Here is a 14613-nt window from a genome sequence, read left to right as displayed (position 1 = left end):
TTTATCATTTATCAATTCTTTCATAGTATTAATAGATACCGCAATATAGAATTAAAATTATGTTATACTTATTGACATAAAAAAATCTTAAATATTTAAAGAAACATACACAAAGGATAAAAAGGGAAAAATAAAACAACAAACAGAATAGAAGCTAATTTGATAGTTTTGAGAAATATTTTTATTATAAAATTGAATATGTTTTTGTGTCACCTATTTAAAGCAACATTTTCAAACTGACTCATAAAGCAAAATTTAATTTTATGTTAATTATATGCTATTATATATGTACTAATTATATATGCTAATTATGTTCTTTTTCTATATAGGTATGTGTGTATATGTGACATATCTTAAAGTTATTAAAAATTCAAAAATATTGAAAACAAAATATAGGCAAATATGTAACAGGAAAATGATACACAAATAGGATTATGCAAGGAAAAAATCAACATTAAGCAGGTCGAAGAGGTATGCATTGAGAAGCAAAGGGGGAAGGCAGGTATGACAGTACGGAGCTGTAATTCCAGCACTCCAGAGGCAGAGGCAGGATGATTTTCAGATTGAGGCCATCTTAGGCTACATAAAGAGTTTAAGGCTAGCCTGGGCTACATATCAAAACCCTGTTTCAAAAATTATGGAAAAAAGAAAAGGGAAGAGAAAGGAAGGGAAAAGTAATTCAAATGAAAATATAAAACTGATAAATATATAAATAACAAAAGAAATGCAATTCATAAAGCAGGAATTACAGATGACACAAATAGAAATGCATTGTGTCTGCTGAATTCAATTCACCCTTTTCAATTATGACAAATCAAGAATATAGAAAATGTAAATAAGCTATAATCAGATAAATATATATCTCTGAGTATATCACATCAAATTCTGAAAGTAGATAATACATTTTCTTTTAATGTGACTAAACAATTCTTTTATTTTTATATTTCAACATTTTTTTCTTTATTGAATTTTTGTGATTTTCATACAATATAATTTGATGTTATTTGGCCTATAGAATCCAAATTGTGTCCCCAAATGTCCTTCAATGTGGGTCCACCCACTGGAACCTGGTTAACCTACCAAGAGGCCCAAGCTTGAAAGAGACTGTCTCTGCCCCTCCCAGCAACCATCTGTTGACACAATTTCCTTAGGTAGAGTTAGGAGTTAGGAGCTTCTTACTCACTTCCTCATGTCTGTGCTGAGATTTTTCTGGTTTCAGCTTGCATGGGACTTGTGCATGCTGTCACCGTTGCTATGAGTTCCTATGAGTAACTGAAAAACTCTGCCTGTGGTCATCCACCACTTCTGGCTCTTACAATGCTTTTAAATGATATTATTTTGGTTACAAAATTCTTTTCATTAATACCAAAAGTAAATAACTGATACTAAAATTGTTATGAGAAAATGAAAGAAAGTAGCAAGGAAATTTTTGAAAAGGAGAAGTAATGCAAAGAAACTAGTCATCAAGATGATAGTCTGTCTCATTTTAGGGAATGGTAGGTACCACCTTATTCCCAGGTACTTACAGTAAAAACCCAAGCTCTGTTTTTGTTTTTCTCTTATCTACTACTACAATATAAGTACTTGTTCACCTCACCTCAAAGCAACAGAAATTTGAGGCATCTGCTCACTTCTTAGTCCAGTTTTCTAATCAGAAGCGTCCTTTGTACCTAAGCTACCAATCAAGTGTTCTCTAGTTCCAAAAGAAAACCTCCCAAATCCCTATCTACCCCCAAATCAAAACCCAAAATTCCTATTCTATCAGTACTAATGATTTCAGCAAGGAATTGAGAGATACCCAACACTCCTGTGAGCTGTGTGCACATGTAAGATTAGCAATCAGGAAAGTGTCAGACAAAACAAACAAAATCTCTGAATTTTTCAAAAAAAGTAAAGCCTCTTCCCATGATGCAGTGATGGCTAATCTTGGTTGTCAACTTGAGTGGATCTGGAGTTACTGGAAATATGAGACACTTTCTTGATCAGACTATTTGAAGCCTGAAGACCCACCCCAAATACGGGTGGAACTTTTTGATGGCAGCCCATATGTAAGGCCATGGCAGAAGGGAGCTTTTGCTTTTGGCCTGCTTGCCTTCTCTCTCACTGGTCAGTTTATTGATCTTGTTATTGTGGCATTCCTTCACAGATATTAGAACCAACTTCTTTGGATTCCAATGTAGACTGAAGACCAGCAGACCTCCAGGAATCTTCCAGGCCTTCAGCACCAGATTGGGACTGCTGAGACAGCCTTATGGACTGAGCAACTACTGGATTCTCAGCCTCTCCAGTGTGGCACAGTCATTGTTGTACTACTTGGACTCTCTCTCTCTCTCTCTCTCTCTCTCTCTCATGTGTGCATGTTGCTATATAATATATACATATATATGTATGTATGTATATATACACACATTTTATCAGTCCTGTTCCTTTAGGGAACCCTGACTAATACACTCCCTCTTCAGCAATATCAAGTTAATTTGATACTTCAAAGTGAAGTTGTCTGGAAATGTTCATGGCAGATAGCAAAAATCATATTTTACCTCGATTAATTATAATTTATGACTCTTTTGATAACTAAACCATTGCAAGACTTTAAGCATACTATCTGGTAGTGCTGATGCTAGCAAAAGATAGCTGAACAAAAGGAGTTAAAAGCAAATGTCTTCAGACCTCTGACCCTTGCTGGAGAACACCTTGGTATTATTCCTTTCTGTAGCTACACACATTACTTGACATTGCGTGTAGAAGATGAGTTTGTGGTGAATGCTCGGAGACTAGCTTATAAACATTATAATATTCCAAGTGAGAAAAGACAGCTATCTTACTAGGATTTTATTAGTTGAGGCAGTGGTATCACAGGTATATTTTACACAGCTTGCTCATGGATCAGGAATACTTTGTATAAGAGAGAAGTCAAGGATGGACTGAGTATCTGTTCAACTGATGGTGCCACTTACTAAGATGGTACATTAGTTTTCCATGACTATAACAAATATTTGAGATGAAATATAAAAAGAAAAGGGTTATTTTGGCTTATCGTTTTGGAAGCTTGGGTCTATGATCACTTGACCCATTGCTTGGCTATGTGATAGAACATCGTAGCAGGAGTTGCGGTAGAACAAGATCATTCATTCACCGTATGGCTAGAAAGCAAAAGGATTAAAAAAAAAGGGACCAAGGTCCCACAGTCCTCTTTGAAAGTATGTACTCAATGGCCTCAAGGCTTCCCAATAAGTACCACATGCGAAAAGCTCTATAATCTTCCAACTGTGTCCTGTTGGGGAGCAAACCATCACATGGACTTTTGGAGGACACTTGGGGTCCATGCTATAGCACATGGGGAAGACAATGGGGGCAAAATCAGGAGTGAAGGTTTATAAATTAAGACTGAAATGCTTTCTGGGCCATGCATGTGAAGTGGTTGAGAGGACAACGGTTACATAAGTCAAGAGTACAGGTCATTATGGGAATGTAAAGGATCACATAGGGCATGGACCTGGAGAAAGAAGTTAAGTACAGGAATAGTTCCAATGTTTTGAGAGTCATTCTGAAGCCTGACTATGCTATATTCTTCCACACTTTCTGAAAAAAAGTTGATGGTTACTGCAGGCTCCTAGATTCTCATCTAATTTTGTTGAGTGCTTTATTTGGGAAACAATATTTTTAAGGGCCCCTGATGATGCTTGAGATCAGCTAGGGTTGAGAAGACTGGTTAGAAGTTGAAAAGGATTGATCCAGAAATGGAGTGGGCAGAACTGTCTAATGAAAATTAAGAGCAATGTTTGTCATTCTGCTTCATTCTACACTTAAGAGAAATAGCCTATAAATAAGGCCATTTTGTTAACTTACAATGCATACTATAAATCTTACTCAATCCCTTACACAGTTTTTTTAAGGAACCCTCAAAAGAAATTATTTTCACTCTTAGTATTAGAAAATCATCTTGTTTCTCTAGACCATGTGTTTATTTTCAATCATAAAGAAACTTATTTGTGTAACTAGTCATTTATTTTTCCTGATAACAAGCTTTCAAGATGAAATTAGTGTCCTAGCCATAAGGATTATCCAGAGTAAGTAAATTCAACAAATATATTCAGCTCCAATATATAAAGAGCAATGTAGTTGACAGTTGGAATATATCCACTAAGATTTAATTATGGCTTGAGGCTGGAAAGATGGCTCAGTGGTTAAGAGCACTGGCTACTCTTGCAGAAGACCCAGGTTCAAACTGCAGCACTCACACGGCAACTAACGACCATCTGTAACTCCAGTTCCAAGGGATCCTATGCCCTCTTCTGACCTCAATGGGTCTTGTACAACATGGGTGCACTTACATACATGCACACAAAACACTTGTACACATAAAATAAAAATAATAAACAAAATTTTAAAAAGATTTAATGACATCTTTATGATTAGTAGAAGTTGTCCCTTTAATAATTTTAATTCCAACTATTCTTTCTCTCTTTTCTTTAACATTTCTATTTACATTGTGTTTTATATATTGCCATGTGCCTGTGAGGATGGAATGTTTTAGTTTAAATATAGTCTTAATAGGTAAATAGCTATAGTATAACAGGGCTGGGAAGGCAGCTCTGTCAGGAAAATGCCTGCCATGCAAGCATGAGGATCTGAGTTTGGATCCCTAGCACCCATGTAAAAGCGGGGCATGACAGCATATGTCTGTAACCCTAGTACTGGGGGTTGTGTAAGGCTGAGACAGGAGGATCCCTGTAGCTCACTGGCCAGGCAGTCTAGTCAATCAGTGAGTTCCAGGTTCAGTGAAAGACACTATCTCAATTAAATAAGGTGTTGATTAGAAGGTGATGGTAAGACACTATTGCTGAAGACACTACAAACATGAGCTGTAGAACAAAAAAGGAGAAATCAAGCTGGTACTGACTTCAAAGCTTCATCTCTACTGACTAGCTTTTATTTTTTTCACAAATGACTTGAGGTATTTTTAGCGAGCTTTTGTACATTTCATACAACAGTTCTTAATCAGTTAGACCCACTCCTCCACCTATGACACCCCCCCCTGCCCCGGGCCTCATGTATTCCGCTATACATGTTGAGCCCTATCTAGTCAAGCATTTGTACCCAGGTGTTCTTCAGTGCAAATTCATCCACCGGAGTCTAGTCAGCCTACCTAGAGATCATTCGTATGATCTACTTCTCACCCAGTAGTGACCAGTCTCCAATAGTTTTCAGACTCATGAAACATAGTGGATGTGGAGGTAGAGAGAAAACTAGTGCATCCCAGCACTGAACTCTCAGCAGTAAGGCCTCCTTATATAACACAATGTGATGCACACAAAAGGCCACAACTGGTGAACTTTCAAAGAATAAGAGACTGTAGAGTGAGTGTCTCTGAATAGGGCTCCTATATCAAACCTCTCCCACCCATGGCTCAGAGACCACTGTGGAAGAGGGAGTTAAGATATTTTATGTAGCACACTCACAGAACTGGCAGGAGCAGAGGATTTCCACCTCTTCCTTTCTTCTTGAAAAATAATTTGTAAATAGTCAAATAGGTAAAGTATGAGCCTGAAGTATCTCATTTACAAATATACAGGTACTAGAGAAACATTATTAATAGTACCTCTTAGCAGATGATTTTCCTTTACAAAGGTTCTCCCTGTATCCCCAGACTAGCTTTTATGGTGCTGGAAGGTGCTATGCATGTTACTGGAAGAGAAAATTAACCATCAACCTTATCCAGCTGTGAAACCTGCATGCTTCAACAACTGATTTGGCAAGTTATGACCTCTGATGCAATAGTAGCACAAATATTATGGGAGTAATCATCACTTTCTAATTGGATTTAATGTCCATTTCATAAGATGGAGTCCAAACCTAACATTGATAACCTGTGGCTAGACAGGACCCAGGCCATAGGGGACAGCCTAATACTATTATTCTGCTAAACAGGTACACAAATAAACTGACTCTAATGATTTATTGTCATATCCATAGATCAATGCATCTCTCAGTTCTCACCCAGTTTCCTAATGCAGTAGACAGTGATTACCACAGAAACCAACAACTGATCAACACGTAGAGAACAGGAAACTGCAGAAGGATTATCCCCTAATTGGATACCTATATCAAATGCCTGCCTTCCATGGCTCAGGAATTGTTGTGGAACAAGAGGGGAGAAAAAAATTTAATAACAAGAGGAGGTGGATGATCGCAAGGAAAGAGTTTTCCAGACAGTTTGGCAGTTACTCACAGCAATAGTAAAAGCATGAAAAGTCCCACTTAAGCTCAAGCCAGACAAAATCTTATCATAGACATGGGGAAGTGGGTAAGGAACCCCAACCATAGCTGAGGAAGTATTGGCAATCCTTGGCTGCTGGGAGAGGGACAGTCAGTCTCTTTTAAGGTTGAGACTTGGTAGGCTAAGCAGTCTCCAGTGAATGAACCCACACCAAAGGGCATTTGAGGACACATATTTGACTGTCTCTTTGTCTCTCTGTCTCTCCCTATCTCTCTCTGTCTCTCTCTGTCTCTGTCTCTATATATGATAGATAGATGATAGATAGATAGATGGATAGATAGATAGATAGATAGATAGATAGATAGATAGATAGATAAACAGAGTCCATGAAATTGGGTGGGGTTGGTGGAGGAGCTATGCACATAGGGAAGGGGAGGGGATCTAAATTCAATCAAAATATATTGTATGAGATTCACGAAATTTTAATAAAAAAGGGAAAACAATATGGAGAGCAATAGAAGACACCTGATGCTGACGTCTGGTCTACACACACACACACACACGCACACACACACACACACACACACATGCACACACCCCAAAACCATACACACATATACTATACACACATAATTAAAATTTTTTTCATTATAATAGGGATATGAATAAATCTCCTAAAGATATAGAAATCATATGTAATTATATCTATAAATCATTCATTCTTTCCTACAACTAAGCTTTTTCCACAAAGTGCTTCTTTTCCTTTGAAGCCTTTGCATAACTACAAGCAGTGAATTATTTACCCCTTGGTTTAATGACTATCTTTTCTATTGTGCTGTAACCTCAGGAGAACAGAGCCATGTCTGGTTTATTCACTGTTGTTTCTATGTTTAGCAACAAAGAAACCAGTCCCTCTATAAGAACATAACTTAGACAAAGAGAGAGAGCTTCAATGTTTTGTTGAAGAAGCAGGAATCTTTCAATGAATGCCATCAGTACCAACTTCTCTGCTGAGCATCTGAGGTCCCCTCTTTGCTTCCAGATATTGATAAAGTACCTTCTGCTGAACACACAGTTTGACTAGGGAGTGGTAGAGTTTTAATTTATTCTTTTATATAAATGCCCATAATTTTAAATATGAAAAAATATGTATGATAGTTAGCTACTTCTGTTTCCTTTCTTTCTTCCATACAAAAATGTCCTTTCCATAAATGACAAAACCATATTTTAAAATCCTATCTGTAAACTTATTTTGTACAATGTTGGCACAGTGGTTAGCACATAGGAAATCACGCAGACCTTTATAGTTGACTGACTTGATCTATTATTACTTGTGAATCCTTATGCTAAATTTTACAGATACAAATATCTTTAAAAATGTCATGATGCGGGCTGGAAAGAAGACTCAGAGGCTAAGAGCACTAGCTGCTCTTGCAGGGGACCTGAGTTTGATTCCCAGCACCTACATGGTGGCTAACAACCATTTGTAATTCCAGTTCCAGGGCTCCGACACCCACCTCTGACCTCTGTGGACACTGCCCGACACGGGTGCACCTACTTACATGCAGGCATTATACTCATAAACATAAAATAAAAATAATAAAATAAAATATACATATTTTTTAATGTTATGAGGATGTTCATATTTGGCAGAGTGTGGTAGCAGACGCCTATAATCCTAGCACTTGGGAGGCTGAGCCAGAACAATTGTTCCAAGTTTGAAACCATCCTGAATTACATACAGAGCTCCAGGCTATCTAGGTTTTATGAGACCCTGAAACAAACCAGCTCCCCTCAAAATGAAGACATTCATATCTGCTAGGTCTGTAATCAGTACACTACAGTACTACGATGGCAGACTATGTAAAGCAATGATGGGACATAGGAGGAAAGGATATCAGTTGTAGGAAACGGATACCATGCAAAGGAATGGGATATAGAACCTCCACAAGCGTGAGAGGTAGAGCTTAGGGAACAGCATGTCACGCTATAAAGTTTCTATGTAAGTGGGGAGACAGTGACCAGTAAAATGGCTGACAAGGTAGGCTGAAGCACACTACAATGAGCATTTTAGTGACAACTGGAACAGTTAGGTACACAGACATTAGAGATAGGATGCTGTGCTGGTAATTAAATGGATATCTAGTATTCTGATGTCATGACAAAAAGAGAAAGGAAAAGAGAAGGATTTGAATTTTGTTTTGTTGGGGAAACTTTAATTTTTCACATTTATTTTATGTGGGAGGACAGACAATGTTTTCATGTTTATGGAAGTCAGAGGACAACTTTCAGAAGTCAGTTCTCTCCTTCCACCGCAAAAGATGCCAGGAATTGAACATGGGTCATCAGCAAGCACCTTTACCTGCTGAGCCATCTCACCAGCCCTGCTTTTTATTTTAAATGAATTTCAATATCATTTTCCACAGTGTAACAGTCCACAATGTTCAATAAGAACATTTACCTTCCAATTACAGTGCATTCTGAATACTAGCTGGCTGTATTTAGAAGACATTGAAAATTAAGCATTGTTACCATTATTCAATTGAGAAAAGAAGACTAGAATAAGCTTTGGTTATTTTCTAGTACATCAGCTATCCAAACTCAAAATGATAAGTTAGTGAACAATAGTCAGTACAGAGTATCACAGAAGATGACATCCATATGTCTTGTTATGAGTACTTTTGACCTTGAGGCAGTGGGGTAAAAGTAAGAGACAGAGTGTTTGCCATCTCTTCTGTCCCAGCTGGGTCATGCTTCCTCCATAGAGGCTACAAACCTCCATTCTACTCAGGGCCAACAGGACCAAGGATCTCACTCCTTGTGGTGCGATCACTTTGCAGGACTCCTGCATTCCTTAGCATTTCTATTTGGCTCTTTCAAACCTAAGGGAGCTTAGCCCAACATGCCACTAGAAGAGCTTAACCATACATATCGTTCACATCACATCACATCACACTGCTTCAGACCATTTACTGCTGGGTTACTACCTCCCGGAGGCGGGAGATAATGTTCTCACACTGGCAAAAAATGTGTGTTTTCAAAACTGGAGTCAATTCTCAGAATGGAAAAACAATCAATTAACCAAAACTCATGTGGCTTTCTATTTAATTAGGGCATCTCGAAGAAAAAGAAAACCAGAAATATAGTAGCAGATTAGCCTGATTGTAAATGCCGTTCAGTCAGTGTTTAGAGAAAACAGAGATTCATCCAGAAGATGCTGATGAACAGTTTAGGAGGAGAGTGGACCTAACCTTCTAACTGTCAATGATGCTACAGCCTTTTAACAAGAGCAAGTAACACATCTCAACCATTCCGTGGGTTCTACCTAAATGAGATGTGCTGCATAAGAGTTACAGTATGCAGGAGGCACATACTCTAAATGAATGTAAAAGAAAACCAGATTCAGAGCTCTGCTGGTGTTAATTAATAGCTATAATGCCTTGGTCATGGTCATTTGGGATCCTGGTTATCTCGAAGGAAAGCAAACTGTTTTGAAGCTATTAGAGTTTTTCCTGGGCTTCCTTCCTAATGGGAAAGTTAAAAACAAAGACATTATGCTAAAAAAATGGTATCGAGTTTTCATTTTTAGAAAAAGCAAAGCTGAGTAGGTTGCTACAGAGAAGTCAGAATACCCTATAACCTGGTGATGGTCACTGTGGTCCTCAAATAGCCCAGGAGTGGTAAGGTTCCTAGGAAATAGCTTTGCACAATCATCTTTATGTCACTTCATTTACCTCTGGGCTTCCCTGCATAGGCAGCGTTTTTTCAAGAAAAATAGCATACCCATTCAAAATTCTCTGCTGGTTTTACCTGGCTCAACATAACACTATTATAGAAAGGCAAATATAAGCCAGTACTTTCTGTTACACTGGGAGATGGACAAACAGTAAGAGAGCGAGAAGAGGGAGCAATGAAACTGGGAATGGAGCTTCAAGAGAGAGATGTCATGGAAACTGTCATTTGGTCCTTCGAAGAACTCTTTCGAAGCCTTTTAAAAATCACCTGGAGTCATTATCAAGCCCTGATTTACTGTGATCCATATTCATTTATTGGTTTCTGAGGATATTTTAGGCAAGTTAACTTTGGGTTATTATTGGTCTTATATTTTTCAATATGACTTTGTGGGGTTTGTTTGTTTGTTTTGGTATTTTGAGACAGGGTCTCCCTGTAGTCCCCGCTGGCCTATAGACCAGGTAGGCCTTGATCTCACAGAGATCCACCTGTCTTTTCCTCCCAAGTGCTGGGATCAAAGGTATGTACCACCACTGTACTTTGTATTTTAAAAATATCTTCAAATGCATTATGCCAATCAAGACCCTAAAACAACTTACCAAAAACTGATATCAAGAAACTGGAATTCAACATAGCTAATAATAAGAAAAAATCCATATATACCTATATACGGTACTGTGTGTATTACATGCACATAGGTATTTAGCTCTGATTTAATATTGAAGCAGAAATTCACTTTCTCTCTTTTTAATTAAAGAAATCAATGAAGCACTTACTGTATTGAAGATTGAGTGAAAAATCATAAATAGGAATGATAATCAGTAAAGGACCCAGTGAAAATCACAAGTGCATAGACTAAACGGCTTCTATTAAAATATGAATTTAAAAACATGAACTTAGTCTTTTACTCACATTAGAATAAGATGCAGAATATAGCAGATAGTGATGTGCTGAGTGACCTTTTGTACTCTGCCCACAGCACTGGCTCAGGCAACTGTGAACAACGGCCCACTGTCCTTGGCTGAATTTCCTTCTCACCCTATCACCAGTCCCCACTGAGGTCTCATTGCCCAGCTATTAGATTGCTGAAAACACCAAGGTGCTAGGATGGTGGTGAGTTAACAGGCACTTGGAAAATGTAGCCCCAAGTTCTCAAGCACCATTACATCTCACTAGGCGTTCTTAGTGAACCGTCTTAGAGCTCAATACTTAGTTGTCTAACTTAGATAACCATCTAAGCTCCCAAGCCCAGATTCCTTGTTTATAAAGCAAACTACCTAGCTGACTTGTAAAATACTAAGACCAATTTAGTGTGTAACACTCAGCTTTTAGAGGTTTGACAGCCTTCTAAAGCAGTGACTCTTATGTATGAAGTGGCTTTTCACTTCTTAATGTCAATATTGCTAATGGTTTAAAGGAAGTATTTATAGTAAAATGTAAAAAGTAGAACAAATGGGGCCACATGCTTTCGGAATTCTTTCATTCACTCTCAAGGCCTTCACACCACGAGATGAGGAACAACAGGAACTCTCAGTTGTATAAAGGACAAGTAAGCAGAGTCACATCATCAAGTGCGTTTATGTAATGTAGAAAGGAGGAAACTGAAGACCATCCACCTGCAGGGTCCAACTTACCCCTAGGGCTCTTGTGCTCTCCGTCAGTATGCAGAAGCATGGCAACCGGCATGCCCACGTTCTTGGATCTTCCAGCCACAACCACATTTTTTCCAAATGTTTCAATTCCTTAAAAAGTACAGTTTGATTTAAATGCAGAACCAACAACAAGAAATAAATTAAACATTTCAACAGTCAACTGAAACATTCTTTAAAACTTGTAATTAAATTTGGATTTTATGGTTTGTCTCTAGCATGTCTGCACTGGATTATTTATAAATTATTTCTTTTTACACCTCTTAGATTTGTCACTTCCTCTCTCATTATGCCCTCATTTAAAAACCACAAAATTCTCAGTTGCCACAGAAGTAGTTTTAAATGTTGAGATTCACATGAAGATGCAGAGGTGAAGATTCTTAAAACATATAAACTGACAATTATACAAGAAGCCAGGCACAATATCAACATAAACAGCAACCCAACCCTGAGCAACACTGGGATAAAGTCAATAGAAAAAACACTTTTCACAAAGTTCCTGAACTTTACTTCATAGGAGAGAAGCACGACACTTATAGACTTACCAGCATGTGAAAGACAAGGCTAGCAGACCTAGCTCTACCATTTGGGGGCATAGTTTCTTCACAGATAAAATGAAGAAGTTAGAACTGAGGTTTATTCAAGTACAAACATTGCAAGAGTATGATTCTAGAATCTCCTAGAAATTTTTTTCTATTAGTTAGAAATCAGAAAATTATAAGGGAGATGTTCCAGAAAGAGAAATTATAGTGGTAGAGACAGGAAAGTTATCAATGTGGAAGACAATTGGGGTCCATGAATGCAAGGATAAAATCTCCACACACTTAACAGCATGTGAGAACAGGCCATCATTTAGCATAGCTCAAGGCTAAATGCTTTTGTGAAAACCTAGGTCAACAGAGATGGTTTCTCTATAACTGACACATTATTTTAGTAAGAACAAACATACTACACTTTGAGGACTGAAGAATGAAAGTCATAATTCAAATGTAGGAAGGCACAGCCAGTATTAGGAGGGCCCATTGTCTGTAAGACACAGCTGTAGTTATCTATAACCTGGTACATTTCCCTTCATTTTCTTTCATTGCAGATTGTTCTCTGATGTCCACAAATTTTCACATTTTTACAGATGGAAGCTTTATGCTCATCATTTTTTTTGACTTTTAGACTGAAGTAGTTCTATCAAAGCAATGCCTTAATGCTTGGTTCCACACGTTACATCCATGTCCAGCAGACTACAAGTTACCAACCTGTTCTTTTTATTATTTCCCAGACAGCACTGGCAGTAGCAGGTATCAAAGAATGCTAATCGAGGCACAGTCTTCCAATAGTGATAATATGAAATCCATCAACATCTTTTTCCGGGGCAATTCCATTGCATAGTGTTCTCTCACCCACATGATCTGAAAAGTAAATAAAATTAGTCTCATTTAAAATGTATGTTTACGTGGAAGCCTAGAAAATGAAAAATGGGGATCTACAGTCAGATCACTTGTGATTCAGCTCCAAGAAGTATAGAAACCTTTTTTTCTTGCCTTTAAAATAGTAAATCAAAACACTCTTGCTGATAGCTCTAGTTAGCTGTAGCTAAAGTATATGCTATTGAAGATTCACAAGTGGCTGGGATGGTAAAATGTGTGAAATAAAATAATTTCAAGGAAATCTAGCAGCAAATAAATATTAAGTCTGCTTCAGCAAGTTCTTGGACTTAGAGTGTTTGAATCCACTTTTCTCCAATACAGTGTATTTCCATTAATAGGCTTTGGTTAAAAACTTGAGCACTGCAGATTAAAAGGGATTTATTAGTTTTAAAACATACCTATAACACCATTAGTTCCTTGTTTCCTCTTAAACTATATAATGAAAAAGCAAAAATAGTATACACACACACACACACACACACATACACACACACACTTTCCCTAAAACACTAGCACACTGAAATCCAACATATCACTACAGTTTGCTACAAAGAATTGAAAAAAGCTGAGCTATGAATTAGCCAAATTAAATCATTTCATTTTCAAAAACAAGTATTCAAATATAAAATGAGCTCTTACTATTCTGTGTAGACCTTAGGTTACCATTAACCCAAAATTAATCTGCCTACCTAATACATTGAAATAAAAGCATAGCTGCTATGTAAAAGTTCTATTGTCCTTTACAAAATGAATGTCATATGGACATGTTTCTTCAAACAGTATAAAAACCTTAGTTCAAACTGTTTTTAAAGAGCTATGTCCTGTCTCTTACATCTTTTGTACTCTAAAAGTGACTACTACCTCTTTAATTAGGTCTAATATGGCATTATTACACCACAGAAGTCTTTTAAACATACACCTAGTCACTTGGAATATTTTCAAACAGAAACCAGATCTTCAGAATGTTACTCCAATGAATAGTTTCCTGTTTTCAGGGTTCACTCATTATAATTATTCTAGCAGTGTATCTACACCTCAGCTGTTCCCTCTGAAGCTAGAGGATTGCTGTAGATTTTAGCAGCGTTTTAAAATACAATACGGTTTGGGCTTTTTTCTTTGCAGGGGGTTGGGGGATGGAGATAGGGTCTCCCTGAAGCTCCAGCTGGCCTGGAACTCACTATGTAGACCAAGCTGACCTCAATCTGACAGAGATTCACCTGCCTCTGCCTCCTGAGTGCTGGGATTAAAGGCGTGAGCCACCATGCCTGGCTAAATATAGTGTTTAATTACTACTTGAGGACAAAAATTGCTATTTCTTTTTAAAAACTTCAGTGATGGTTACAGTGACAATAACAATGAACCAGGTTTTAGGCACCTACCACTTTCACTTAGCATGCACTCAAGATTCAGGACATGGACATTTTAAACAATGAAATGAGAACCTTTGGAAATGAAACAAAAATTTGAAGTCTTCATTTTTAGCTAGGGTTAAACTAGTTCATGTCTAAATTCAAAACCTACAAATAAATATCTGGGGTAAATCGATCATTAAAAGAACAAGATTGAGTTTCCTTTGTATATTTTAAGTGCC

The 14613-nt window shown here is 37.5% G+C and overlaps 1 protein-coding gene across 1 annotated transcript in view; it reads right to left on the bottom strand.

The window, feature by feature from the left end:
* Positions 1–14613, bottom strand: part of Mthfd2l (methylenetetrahydrofolate dehydrogenase (NADP+ dependent) 2 like) — a 174194-nt gene that overhangs the window by 112737 nt on the left and 46844 nt on the right. Inside the window, 2 exon segments of the mRNA XM_029568504.1 lie at positions 11587–11694; positions 12852–13004. Of these exon segments, the coding sequence (XP_029424364.1) occupies positions 11587–11694; positions 12852–13004 (261 nt within the window).

Source organism: Nannospalax galili, unplaced genomic scaffold (assembly GCF_000622305.1).
Source record: "Nannospalax galili isolate Female #2095 unplaced genomic scaffold, S.galili_v1.0 scaffold800, whole genome shotgun sequence".
Taxonomy (NCBI): domain Eukaryota; kingdom Metazoa; phylum Chordata; class Mammalia; order Rodentia; family Spalacidae; genus Nannospalax; species Nannospalax galili.
The sequence above is the reverse complement of the archived record's forward strand: the minus strand, read 5'-3'. Positions and strand labels throughout refer to the sequence as shown.